Raw genomic sequence first — 15,120 nt, forward strand, 5'->3', positions numbered from 1 at the left:
ATTGTGGGACTTGCATGTGTGAGCACAAGCCCTTAACTCCCTTTCCACTACCAGACCCTTTTGAAGTCATCAAAGAACATAAATATAGGGAAAACTCTGAATCAAAGGCATAGGTATAATCCACGTGCCAGATACTTTAAGAGATTTATGACAGATAGAATGCAGATGGGATCAGAGTAAAGGAAGGCACTTTTTCTCTTATATGACAGCATTCATTGCAAGCTTCCCAAAGTGCCCTTGGGCCTTAAGGGAACATGCACAGACAGTACTCCCCATGGCCTGGGGTGGTGGTAGCTATGGAGTGAGGCTCCTCTGCCTTATATTAGGAAAAATCTAAAGACTACACAAGAAAACTATTAGAATTAATACACGAATTCAGTAAAGTTGCAGGCCACAAAATCAACATAGAAAAATCAGTAGCATTTCTATATGCCAACAGTGAACAATCTGCAAAAGAAATTTAAAAGTAATCCCATTTACAGTAGCCACACATAAACTTAAATACCTAAGAATTAACTTAACCAAAGAAGTGAAAGACCTCTATAATGAAAACTATGAGACACTATTAAAAGAAATTGAAGAGTACACCAAAAAAATAGAAAAATATTCCATGTTCATGTATTGGAAGAATCAACATTATTAAAGTGTCCATACTACCCAAAGCAATCTACAGATTCAATGCAATCCCTACCAAAATACCTATTATAGTCTTCGCAGAAATAGAAAAAAATCCTAAAATTTGTATGGAACCATAAAAGACCCAGAATAGCCAAAGCTATCCTAAGCAAAAAGAACAAAACTGGAAGAATCACATTACCTGACTTCAAATTATACTACAGAGCTACAGTAACCAAACAGCATGGTACTGGCATAAAAACAGACACATAGACCAAAGGAACAGAATAGGGAACTCAGAAACAAATCCACACACCTACAGTGAACTCATTTTTGACAAAGGTGCCAAGAACATACACTGGGAAAAAGACAGGCACATAAATAAATGGCACCGGGAAAACTAGATATCCATACCCAGAAGAATGAAACTAAGACTCCTATCTCTCACCATGTACAAAAGTCAAATTAAAATGGATTAAACACTTAAATATAAGACATCAAACTATAAAACTACTACCAGAAAACATTAGGGAAAAAAGGCTAAGACATCAAACTATGAAACTACTACAAGAAAACATCAGGGAAAATCTCTAAGACATTTGCCTGGGCAAAAACTTCTTCAGCAATACACCAAAAGTACAGACAACCAAAGCAAAAATGGACAAATGGGATTACATGAACTTGAAAAACTTCTGCACAACAAAGAATACAATCAACAAAGTGAAGAGACAACCCACAGAATGGGAGAAAATACTTGCAAACTACCCATCTGACAAGGGATTAATAAACAAAATATTTAAGAAGCTCAAACAACTATAGGAAAAAAAAAATCTAATAATCTGATTAAAAGATGGAACAAAGATTTGAATACACATTTCTCAAAAGAAGACAAACATGTGACAAACAGGCATATGAAAAGGTGCTCAATGTTATTGATCATCAGAGAAATGCAAATCAAAACTGTCTCAAAAGAGACATACACGCAGCCAACAAGCATACAAAAAAGCTCAACATCACTGATCACTAAAGAAATGTAAATCAAAACCACAATAATATGTCATCCCACACCAGTCAGAATGGTTATTATTAAAAAGTCAAAAAATAACAGATGCCGGTGAGGTTGCAGAGAAAAGGGAATGCTTACAAGCTATTTTTGGGAATGTAAATTAGTTCAACCATTGTGGAAAACAGTGTGGTGATTCCTCAAAGACCGAAAAACAGAAATACCACTCAACCCAGCAGTCCCATCACTGGATATATACTCAAAGGAATATAAATCATTCTAACATAAAGACACATGTACACATATGTTCATTTCAGCACTACTCACAATAGCAAAGACATGGAATCAACCTAAATGTCCATCAATGACAGATTGGATAAAGAAAATGTGGTCCATATACACCATGGAATACTATGCAGCCATAAAAATTAATGAGATCATGTCCTTTGCATGAACATATACAGAGCTGGAGGCCATTGCCCTTAGCAAACTAACACAATAACAGAAAACCCAATGCCACATGTTCTCACTTATAAGTCAGAGATAAACGATGAGAACACATGGACACATAGAGGGGAGCAATAGACACTGGGGCCTATTGGAGGGCAGAGGATGGTAGCAGGGAAAGGATCAGAAAAATAACTAATGGATACGAGGCTTAATACCTGGGTGATGAAATAGTCAACAAACCCCTATGACACAAGTTTACCTATTTAATAAACTACACATGTACCCCTGAACTTAAAACAAAAGTTAACATAAAAAATATATTTAAAAACTACAATGAGATTATCTTCTCACCCCAGTTAATATGGCTTATATCCAAAAGGCAAGCAATAACAAATGCTTGTGAGGATGTGGAGAAAAGGGAGCCTTTGTACACTGTTGGTAGGAATGTAAATTAGTACAACCACTATGGAGAAGTTTGGAGGTTCCTCAGAAAACTAAAAATCGAGCTACCATATGATCCAGCAATCCAATTGCTGGGTATATACCCCGAAGGAAGGAAATCAGTGTATCAAAGAGATACCTGCACTCCTATGTTTGCTGCAGCACTGTTCACAATAGCCAAGATTTGGAAGCAACCGAAGTGCCCATCGACAGATAAATAGATACAGACAATGTGGTACATATATACGATGGAGTATTCTTTAGCCATAAAAAAGAATGAGATCCCGTCATGCAACAACATGCATTAAACTGAAGGTCATTAAGGAGGTTAAGTGAAAGAAGCCAGGTACAGAAAGACAAACATCACATGTCCTCACTTATTTGTGGAATCTAAAAATCAAAATGATTGAACTTACAGGCATAAAGAGTGGAAGAATGGTTGTCAGAGGCTGGGAAAGGTAGTCAGGGTGGGGGGCTGTGGGGGAGGTGGGGATGGTTAATAGATACACAAATTCATTAGAAAGAATAAGACCTAATATTTGATCACACAACAGGGTGACTATAGTCAATAATAACTTAATTGTACATTTTTTAATAATGAAAAGAGTGTAATTGGATTGTTTGTAACATGAAGAATAAATGCTTGAGGGGATGGATACCCCATTCTCCATGGTGTGCTTATTTCACATTGTATGCCTGTATCAAAACATCTCATGTACTCATATATACACCTACCATGTACCCACAAAAATTAAAAAGAAAAAAGAAACTATAAAAGCAAGAGCAAACCAAACTGAAAAATAGTATAAGGAAATAAATAATAAAGATCACATCAGAACTACAGAAAAAGTTGGTTCTTCAAAAAGATAAACAAAATCAATAAACCAATAGACTAAGTGTTTTAGTCACTTAGTAACTAGAGTAAGAAAAAGCAAAGAATGCTCAGATAAATAAAATTAGAACTGAAAAAGGAGACATTACAATAGATACCAAAGAAATACAAAGAGTTGTTAGAGATTGTTTTGAACAATTATACATTAACAAATTTGAAAACCTAGAGGAAAAGGATAAATTCCTGGACATGTAAAACCTACCAAGATTGAATCAGAAAGAACTAGAAAACCTGAACAAACCAATAATGAGTAATGAGATTGAATCAATAATAAAAAAAGGTGTCCCAACAAAGTAAAGCCCAGAAACTTGATGGCTTTACTGCTGAATTCTACCAAACATTTGAAGAAGTGACACCAATGCTTCTCAAACTATCCCCCAAAAAATGAAGAGGAGGGAATTCTCTCTAACTCATTCTATGAGGCCAGCATTACCCTGATACCAAAACCAGACAAGGACACAAGAAAAAAAAGAAAACTACAGGCCAATATCTCTGATGAACATAAATGCAAAATCCTCAACAAAATACCAGGATTAGTACTTAGGTTATGAAATAATCTGTATAACAAACTCTGCGACATGCATTTCCCTATGTAACAAACCTGCACATGTACGCGCAACCTAAAATAAAAGTTTTAAAAATTAAAAAATACCAGCAACCTGAGTCAACAATACATCAAAAAGATAATACAACATGATCAAGTGGGATTAACCTCAGGGATGCAAGAATGAGACACATTACATCAACAGAATCAAGGATAAAAACCATATGATCATCTCAATAGAGATGATAAAAAGCATTTGATAAAATTCAACATCCCTTCATGATTAAAAAAAACTATTAACAAACTAGGCATATAAGGAACATACCTCAAAATAATAAAGGCCATATATGACAAACCCACAGCCAACATCATAGAGAATGGGGAAATGCCGAAAGCCTTTCCTCTAAGAACTAGAACAAGAAAAGAATGCCCACTTTCGCCACTTTTATTCAACATATTACTGGACGTACTGGCCAGAGCAATCAGGTAAAAGAAAGAAATAAAAGATATCCAAATTGGAAAAGAGGAAGACAAATTCTATTTGCACATGACATAATATTAAATACAGAAAAATTTAAAGATGCTACCAAAAAACGCTTGGAACTGATAAATGAATTCAGTAAGTTTGCAGGATACAAAATCAACATACAAAAATCTGTAGCATTTCTATACATCAACAATGAGCTAGCTGAAAAAGAAAGGAAGAAAGCAATCCCATTTACAATAGCTACAAAAAATTTCCCAGGGATAAATTTAACCAAAGAGGTGAAAGACCTGTACAATGAAAACTAAACTACAAAACACTGATAAAAAGAACTGAAGAGGACACAAACAAATGGAAAGAATTAATATTATTAAAATGCTCATGGATCTGGCTGGACACGGTAGCTGACACCTGTAATCCCGGCACTTTGGGAGGCTGAGGCGGGTGGATCACCTGAGGTCGGGAGTTCGAGACCAGCCTGATCAACATGGGGAAACCCCATCTCTACTAATAATACAAAATTAGCTGGGCGTGGTGGCGCATGCCTGTAATCCTAGCTACTTGGGAGGCGGAGGCAGGAGAATCGCTTGAACCTGGAAGGCAGAGGTTGCAATGAGTCAAGAGCACGCCACTGCACTCCAGCCTGGGCAACAGAGTGAGAATCCATCTCAAAAAAAAAAGAAAATGCTCATGGATCTGAAGAATTAATATTGTTAAAATGACCATGCTACCCAAAGTAATCTACAGATTTAATGCACTCTCTATCAAAATATCAGTATATCAATTACATTCTTCACAGAAATAGAAAAAAACAATCCTAAAATGTATATGGAACCACAAAAGACCTTGAACATCCAAAGCAGTACTGAGCAAAAAGAACAAATCTGGGCTGGACATAGTGGCTCATGTCTGTAATCCCAGTACTTTGGGAAGCTGAGGTGGGAGGATTGCTTGAGGCCAGGAGTTCGAGACCAGTCTGGGCAACATAGCAAGACCCTGTCTCTACAAAAAAAATTTTTTTTTCAAATTAGCCAAGTTTGGTGGCGTGAGCCTGTAGTCCCAGCAGCTTGGGGGACTGAGGTGGGAGGATCATTTAAGCCCAGAAGTTTGAGGCTGTAGTGAGCTATGATCATACCACTGCACTGAAGCCTGGGTGACAGAATGAGACTTTGTTTCCAAAAAAAAAAAAATTTAGAAAGAACAAAGCTGGAGGCATCAAACTACCTCAATTCAAAATATACAAAATTACAATAGCCCAAACAGCATGATACTGGTATGAAAACAGACACACAGACCAATGGTACAGAATAGAGAACCCAGAAATAAATCCACATTTTATGACGTCAACATAACATTTTTACCAAAACCAAAGATGTCATGAGAAAAGAAAGTTACAGGATGATCTCCCTCATGAACATAGATTTTTTTTTGAAGTTCTAAACAAAATATGAGCAAAACAAATCTAGTAATTTATAAAAAGGAAAGGTATCATGATAAAGTTGGGTTTGCCAAGGTTAGTTTAGCACTAAAAAAATTATCCAGTGAATTTCTTGACATTAACATGATAAAAATAATATGATTATAAAGTGTTTCAACCACAAAAAATGATAATTATATTAGGTAATGTTTGTTAATTAGCTTGATTTTAATCATTCCATGATATAGATGTATATCAAAACATCATATTGTACCCCATAAATGTATACAATTATTTGTCAATTAAAAATAGAAGAAATACATCCATTCATGACTTTAGAAAATAACAGTTAGCAAAGTAGAAAATATGTGAATGACTTTAACCTAATGAATGATATCTACAAACATCCACAGCAAACCACATTGTAATGGTGAAATATTAGAAGCTTTCTATCTGAGATCAGGAATGATACAAGGGTCCGTATTGTCACCATGACTATTCAGTAATTTCTTGGACTTCTTATCCCATGCAGTGACATAAGAAAAAGAAACAAGAAATGGGAAAAGGATTCCCTATTTAATAAATGGTGCTGGGAAAATTGGCTAGCCATAAGTAGAAAGCTGAAACTGGATCCTTTCCTTACTCCTTATACGAAAATTAATTCAAGATGGATTAGAGACTTAAATGTTAGACCTAATACCATAAAAACCCTAGAAGAAAACCTAGGTAGTACCATTCAGGACATAGGCATGGGCAAAGACTTCATGTCTAAAACACCAAAAGCAACGGCAGCAAAAGCCAAAATTGACAAATGGGATCTCATTAAACTAAAGAGCTTCTGCACAGCAAAAGAAACTACCATCAGAGTGAACAGGCAACCTACAGAATGGGAGAAAATTTTTGCAATCTACTCATCTGACAAAGGGCTAATATCCAGAACCTACAAAGAACTCAAACAAATTTACAAGAAAAAAACAAACAACCCCATCAAAAAGTGGGCAAAGGATATGAACAGACATTTCTCAAAAGAAGACATGCATACAGCCAATAGACACATGAAAAAATGCTCATCATCACTGGCCATCAGAGAAATGCAAATCAAAACCACAATGAGATACCATCTCACACCAGTTAGAATGGCAATCATTAAAAAGTCAGGAAACAACAAGTGCTGGAGAGGATGTGGAGAAATAGGAACACTTTTACACTGTTGGTGGGATTGTAAACTAGTTCGACCATTATGGAAAACAGTATAGTGATTCCTCAAGGATCTAGAACTAGATGTACCATATGACCCAGCCATCCCATTACTGGGTATATACCCAAAGGATTATAAATCATGCTGCTATGAAGACACATGCACACGTATGTTTATTGCAGCACTATTCACAATAGCAAAGACTTGGAATCAACCCAAATGTCCATCAGTGACAGATTGGATTAAGAAAATGTGGCACATATACACCATGGAATACTATGCAGCCATAAAAAAGGATGAGTTTGTGTCCTTTGTAGGGACATGGATGCAGCTGGAAACCATCATTCTCAGCAAACTATCACAAGAACAGAAAACCAAACACCGCATGTTCTCACTCATAGGTGGGAACTGAACAATGAGATCACTTGGACTCGGGAAGGGGAACATCACACACCAGGGCCTATCATGGGGAGGGGGGAGGGGGGAGGGATTGCATTGGGAGTTATACCTGATGTAAATGACGAGTTGATGAGTGCTGACGAGTTGATGGGTGCAGCACAGCAACATGGCACAAGTATACATATGTAACAAACCTGCACGTTATGCACATGTACCCTAGAACTTAAAGTATAATAATAAAAAAAAAGAAAAAAAAAGAAAAAGTAATGAAAAATATAAAGTTGTTAAAGAAAAAACAAAGCTATTATTATTTGCAGGCAATATAGTTATATGCAAAGAAAAGACAAAATAATCCATAGCTTCAAAAAGCTGGATATAAAATCAAAATCCAAAACGCTTTAACAAGAGCGCAAAGAAAGGAGAGTCTCTTTAATAATGGTGTTGGGAAAACTGGATATCCACATGCAAAAGAATGAAGTTGGGCCCTTTTCTTAGACCATATACAAAAAATTAACTTGAAATGGATTATAGACTTCAATGTAAAATCTAAAACCATTTAGCCCCTAGAAGAAAATATAGGGGAAAGGCTCATTGACATTGGTATTGACAATGATACTTTGGATATGATTCCAAATGCACAGGCAAAAATAGCAAAAATAAACAAGTGGAGCTACATCAAACTAACAAGTGTCTGCTCAGCAAAGGAAACAATCAACAAAATGAAAAGGCAACCTAGAGAATGAGAGAAAATATTTGCAAATCATATATAAGGGGTTAACAGTAAAAATATATAAGGAACTCACATAATTGAGTAGCAAAAAAACTAAATAACCTAATTTTAAAATTGGCAAAGATCTGAATAGACATTTCTCAAAAGAAGACATACAAATGGCCAACAGGTATATGAAAAAATGCTCAACATCACTAACCATCAGGGAAATGCAAATCAGAACCACACAAAGTATCAGCCCAACCAAATACAAGTGTTGGAGAGGGTGTAGAGAAGAGAACCCTTGTACACTGTTGGTGGGAATGTAAATTGGTATAGCCATTATGGAAAACAGTATGGAGGTTCCTCAGAAAACTAAAATATAACTACCTTATGATTCAGCAATCTCTCTTCTGGATACATATCCAAAAGAAATGAAATCAGTATGTCAAAGAGATATTTGCCCTCCTGTGTTTATTACAGCACTATTCACAATAGCCACAACATGTGATATGGTTTGGCCCTGTGTCCCCCAAAAATCTCATGTTGAATTGTAATCCCCAGTGTTGGAAGTAGGGCCTGGTGGGAGGTGATTGGATCATGGGGGTGGTTTCTAATGGTTTAGCACCATCCCCTTAGTGCTGTCTTGTGATAGAGCTCTCACAAGATCTGGTTGTTTAAAAGTGTGTAGCACCTCCCCCTTCACTCTCTTCCTCCTGCTCCAGCCATGTAAGACATGCTTCCTTCCTCTTCATCTTCCTCCATGATTGTAAGTTTCCTGAGGCCTCCCTAGCCATGTTTCCTGTACAGCCTGTGGAACTGTGAGTCAATTAAATCTCTTTTCTTTATAAATTACCCAAATTAGCCAGTCTCAGGCAGTTCTTTTTTTTTTTTTTTTGGAGATGAAGTCTTGCTCTGTAGTGCAGTGGTGCGATCTCAGCTCACTGCAAACTCTGCCTCCCAGGTTCAAGCAATTCTACTGCCTCAGCCTCCTGAGTAGCTAGAATCACAGGTACCTGCCACCACACACAGGTAATTTTTGTATTTTTAGTAGATATGGGGTTCCACCATATTGGCCAGGATGGTCTTGAACTTCTGACCTTGTGATCCACCCACTTTGGCCTCCCAAAGTGCTGGGATTACAGGTGTGAGCCACCGCACCCAGCCTCAGATAGTTATTTACAACAGTATGAGAATGGACTAATACAACATGTAGTCAATTTGTGTCTGTCACTGGATGAATGGATAAAGGATATAATGGATATAAAAAATGTGGTATATATTCAGAATGGAATACTACTCAGCCTTAAAAAGGAATGATATCCTGTCATTTGTGACAACATGGGTAAACCAGGATGAGATTATGTTCAGTGAAATGAGCTGGGCACAGAAAAAAAAATACTGCATGATTTCACTTATACGTGGAATCTAAAAAAGTCGAACTCATGGCAATAGTAAAATGGTGGTTGTCAGGGACTGGGGAATGCAGGTACATGAGAATATGTTGGTCTAAAGGTACAAACTTTCAGTGATAAGTGAACAAGTCTGGGGAATCCAATGTACAGCATGGGTGGCCATGGATGTGTTAATTAGTTTGATTGTAATAGTCAGTACATAATGCACGTGCATATCAAATCATCATGTTCTGATACATATGCATTTGCACCTTGAATATATGAAATCTTTGTCAATTAAATATTTTAAAATACAAAAATAAGACCTATATAAATGGAAGCATATTTCCTATTCATGGATTGGAAAATTCAACATTGTAAAGATGTCAAATCTTCACAAACTGATCTACAGATATGATGCAATCCTCCTCAAATCCCCAATATATTTATATAGGTGTGTCTAGAACCTGACCAGTTGACTGTAAAATTGACCCTAGAATAGCCATTATATTCTTAAAGGCAGGAGGACTTGTCCTATTGGATATTAAGATAGAATGGTATAGTAATTAAGAGAGTGTGGTATTGGTGCAAGCTGGACAAGTGGGCTCCAAGGGATAGAAAGGAGACTCAGACCTCATATACATGGGCACTTCATCTATGGCAGAGGGGGCGCTGGAGAGCCATGGGGGCAGGACAGCCTTGCAGGGTCATTGGATGGAGATCCAGATGGACAAAAATGAACCTTGACCTCACTCTGCCACCATGCCCCAACACAGATTCCAGGCAAATCTTGGTGGGAAAGGTGGAACAATAAACTTTATGCATTCCCTCTGCTTTATCAGAGCCATTTTGCTTCTAGGCATCACTGTTGTCTTGGTCTTTGTTTCATGGTCAAAACCTCTATTTTACTTAGTTTTAACCTTTGTTTGCCTTCATGTAAAATAACACAACCTAATTGTTTTATGTTTGTGTTGAAATTTCAAATTATTTCAAGTTTTTGTTCTTCAATTTAAGACTTTTGATTCATTTTCATATGTTATTATTCTACCGGTTTTATTCATTTCACTTCCTAAAATGTGCTTAACCACTTTCATTTTTCCCTTTTTGTCAACTGTTCACACGTTAGCACATCCAGATCATTTGTGTAATCAGTATACACCTATTTCATAAGGATAGTCAAAAGGAAGAAACATATGTAATGGAGGGACATTAGGGAAGGCTTTTGCCAGTAACTTAAATCCTCAGTCAGAATGAGAGATTCGTACAATTTGAAAATAAATGTGCACTCCTTCCACTTTCCATAATTCCTTGAAAACGTGGCCTAAATAAGTAGTGATGTGTGGGTGATTATATTTCAATGGAGAGAGAAAGAAAGAGAAGAAAAGAGAAAGACACAGAGATAATTAGTTTCTGTGTCTGTGTATCTAAGAGATACAGACTGATGTAAGAAAGAAGAGCAAAATGTTAAGGTTGGTTGGCTCACGGCAGAAAGATGAGGTAGCCCAGCAAAGCAGTAAAGAAGAGGTTACTGAAAAACTCTAGGGAGACTCCCTGAAACTATTGCTACAGAATAAAAGATGAAATTCTCCTGATTATTGTGAATACAAAATTGCATGCAGGATTGTATAAAGACAATGCAAGGTTGGGCTGCCAGAATGAGCCAATAGTGGGTGATGTGCTTCCCCCTGCAGAGAGTCTATGAATGGACATGCAGTCAGGGAGGTTTCACATCATCAAGATTCCTATCCCAGAAAAGCAGATGTTCATAGCTCTGGGAATGGAATGCGACCCTTGTGGAGAGCCTATAAACAGACGCATGGGGGGCGCCTGTCCATATGGATAAGATAGGGCTATAAACGTCCTCATCTTGCTGCAGCTTTTCTAGGCCTCTTTAGGGTTAAGGCATATCCCCTTCTGAGAAATTCTGGTCTAACCGGTTGTCTAACTTCACGTCCTGTTTCTATGAATTGTTTGTAACCAGCTTTTGCTGCAACTGCTACTGCTGATTAATATCTTTCTAATCATAGGTTATGGAAAGATGGTGTGCCTGCTTTAAGGCTCTGTTAGAAATTCTGGATGCACACACTATACTGTAAATTCTTATCTCTGTATACTGTACTTCTGCATGCAGATGTTATGTTAAAGAACTACTTAATCCCCATGTGACCATCTCACCTCATAATCAAATGACCCTAAATCCCTCACTAACCTACGCCTGCCCTCGCTAAACTTAATAATAAATGCTGGCATATCCAGTGCATTGTTGGCACCACGGGACCAGAAGGTGGTGACCCCGCTGGACCTAGCTTTCACTATCTTGTGTGTGTTTGTTATTTCTCGACCTGCCGATCCGCCTGGGAACAAAGAGAGAGTACCATTGCATTGTGGGCTGCTGGCCAGATCCCGCAATAAAAAACTATACTGAACGGGCTTAACTTGGCTTTCACCAAACTGCTTCTGAAGGCCAGAGAGGCCCAGGTGGAAAGAAACAGGTGGAGGAAGATGGAACTGCAAGCAGAATTGCAAGATAACCTCGTGAGGATAAATGGCCTTATAGAAAAGGGCAAAAGACGGCTGTGGGAGGGCCCTTTGTACAGCCAGTTAGAATTTGGAAAGAATAAGTCTAGTTGGATGATGAATGAGGCTGATGGGATTGCTGAAAAACAGAAGGCAGTGATGATCTGTGGTCTCAGGGCTCTCTATGTATGTGAGAGAGAGACAAAGAAGGGAATGGGACTGAGTTGAGACAAAAGACATCAACTTTTGTACTAAGTGGGTCCCTGAGTGACTCCAAAAAACACTAGGATCTCAGATTCAGGTGGAAAGCTTACCACATGGGCAAGGACTTGCATGGGCAAGCCCATCACAAGGGACCAGTGTTCCAACCTATTGCAGCATCTATGGGGACCTAAATGTCTCTCCTGGTGGCCAGGCTCAAAGGAAGGGTGGGGGGATCTGGGAACAGAAGAGTGCTGCTTTCAGGGTATATGCTTCCACCAAGGATCCAGCCCCATTAGAAGATCAGGCCAGCTTGAGCAAGGGACAAGCACATATGTACACAAGTACACACTACTGATGTGGCTTTTTACCAAGCTGTACACATCAAGGTAATTCAAATGTAGCCCCATTGGTTGGGTCCACTGGCAATGACCTCACATGGACACAAAGAGTGAGGAGGAGCCAGGGTTTTCTTGGCGCCTGAATCTTAGGACCCAACACTTACCTTTCCACGTTCTCATGTTGTCTAAACCAGAGAGAGAGATTCTTCTTGGAACCAGAGTGCATTCTGGCTTCTTGCTGCCACTGTGTGTACTCCACTCCTCTTGGCGCCGTTCAGACAGATGGCTTGGCTTAGGGGGGCGGGGAGGTGGAGTGTTGGACATAATGTCTAGTTCTTTTGCTCCACAGGGTAAGGAACCTTGATTTTTATCTACCTGAATGGTGGAACTTAAGGAACTTTCCAGCAATGGTGAAGAAGACAAGTGGTCCCTGGGTGGCCCATTGATTTCTCTACTCCAGATCAGGGCAGGCTGAGGCCTCGAGGATGGCACCTCCTGAGCTCCATTGCCATGGCACGAGGGGTGGACCAAATGACTGGACGGGAGCGGCTGCAGGCAGTCAACAAAAACGTCATCAAATGAAGCCTGTTCCAATGAACGGTCTGAGTTTGACCAGCTATCACATCTGGTGGGTAGACTGGGGAAGAAAAGCAGGTAAGTTGGACTAAAATGCAGCCATCCGCCTACCACAAAACCAACACTGGCCTCATTCCCATCCCCCCAGTACCACCTTGCTTGCTACTTGCACAGCCACATTCCCTCTACAACACTCAGTTACACCAACCCCTTGGTGTGGCAAAAGAAAAATGGTTTGTTGATTTTTTCATCCTCTAAGCATCAGATACACATGAAAATGCAAGGCTAGAAATGAAACCACAATGCTGAAATGCATGACTCATTCTGTTTAGTATACTACATGCTTCATCTTTCACAGTGGTTCATAGCAATGTGTTCCTGCCTTGACATTGGCAGGAAGAGAGATGAGAGCAGACACACCCACTAGAAAATGCTACCACTGAATGGACTAATTTGGTGAAGCACACTGAACACATCTCAGCTACAGACTCTGCAAGAGGAGGCAGTGTGACTCTAGAGAGCATGCTAGCAGGCCCAGCTCAGACAGAGTCCTGGGCATAAACATACCTGGTATGGTGCAGTCTTCCAGTCTCACAGTTGGACAAAACCAGATAATCTGGAAGGAAGAGAAGCTCTGACTCACTTCTTGTTTCCTCAGTGGCTACAGCATTAGTGTTTGGGTCATCTCTTGGCAAGGAGGAGCTGGCAGCATGGGCGGTATGAAGGGAGCTGGCAGAGGATGGCTGCAGGGAGGAGGGTGTGTAAGAGAGGCTCTCCATGGAATCTGCTGGAGAAATCATTTCCCAGGTTAATGTTTAAGAATGGCTATAACACGCACTCAAAATTTCTCAAACAGCATCAAAGAAGCCAAACAGAAGATGCAAATCACAGCTGGTGTTTGTACTGATGGAGGAGACCATTTCCCCAAGCTGTAAACAATGTCTGGGAAAGAAGGCCAATGTTTCAAGAGCAAAGTGTTGAATCAATTAAGAGTAAAAAACCCAGCATTCTTGGCCTAAAACTCTGCAGTTAGTCTACACACAGCTTCTTTATGGCCCTCAGCAGCAGCCCTGCATCATTGTTTTTTCACTCAACAAACATACATATATATATGTATGTATAACAAGTCCATGCATATAATTATATATGTACTTGTGCATATATGTATGTGTATCTATACATGTTTATATCGGTATATGTCTATATAGAATACCTATCACATCTACCATGTACCCGGAATGCCACTAACCCTCACAATACAGACAAGACAAAGATCCTACCCTTATCGAAGTTTAGATTCTAGCAGAGAAGACAGACAAATAACACATAAAGAAAGAATCCTGTTCATCACTGTTATAAGTAAAGGGAAGGAAAGAAACACTGTGCTGTGGTGGCTGGAAAAGCACATTCCTTTTTCTCAAGGAGCATAACATCCTCCCTATCACCTGAAAACATGGCCCTTAAGATGAATTTGAATCAGGAACCAATGAGAACTTCAGATCAGAAACAGCTAATGAAAAGCCTGCTTTTATTTCCCCTTTGAACCAAGTTAATAGTCCAGGATTCCTGAGTCAGGATGAGCCAGAACTGCCTGAGTTCAAGTCCAGGCTCTACTACATAGCCATTACTACATGGCCTGCCTTCTCCAAGTTTCCTTTTCTATAAAGTGGAGATAATAATCACACATAGGCCATAGAACTGCTGTGGGGATGAGACGAGTTACTATACAAAAGCATTTCAACAGAGCTCCTGGCCAGGGTACACACACAATGTGTTGACTACTATATGGTTGCTGGAGACAGAACCAAACACTCTGTGAAAAGTCACAAGAAAGCCCTTTGGGTGCAATTCTCAGATGAAGAGGACCCTGCTCTTACGTGGTTCTAAAAACTGAGGGGGGCTACAGAGAATGGAAAGGGTCACAGGTGAGTTTTCTGGC

At 39.0% G+C, this 15,120-nt stretch overlaps 1 protein-coding gene across 3 annotated transcripts in view; it reads right to left on the reverse strand.

The window, feature by feature from the left end:
• The window catches only part of GAB3 (GRB2 associated binding protein 3), a 70,959-nt gene that overhangs the window by 22,822 nt on the left and 33,017 nt on the right, over window positions 1–15,120 (reverse strand). For 2 of the 3 annotated variants that reach the window (XM_050775433.1, XM_050775435.1), the window contains exons 3-4: window positions 13,749–13,968; window positions 12,770–13,242 (exon numbers count right to left, since the gene is read on the reverse strand). In XM_050775433.1, coding sequence (XP_050631390.1) covers window positions 12,770–13,242; window positions 13,749–13,968 — 693 coding nt within the window. The remainder of the gene's footprint in view (window positions 1–12,769; window positions 13,243–13,748; window positions 13,969–15,120) is intronic. The other variant, XM_050775434.1, reaches the window with a different exon arrangement.

Source organism: Macaca thibetana, chromosome X, assembly GCF_024542745.1.
Source record: "Macaca thibetana thibetana isolate TM-01 chromosome X, ASM2454274v1, whole genome shotgun sequence".
NCBI classification, from domain to species: Eukaryota; Metazoa; Chordata; class Mammalia; order Primates; family Cercopithecidae; genus Macaca; species Macaca thibetana.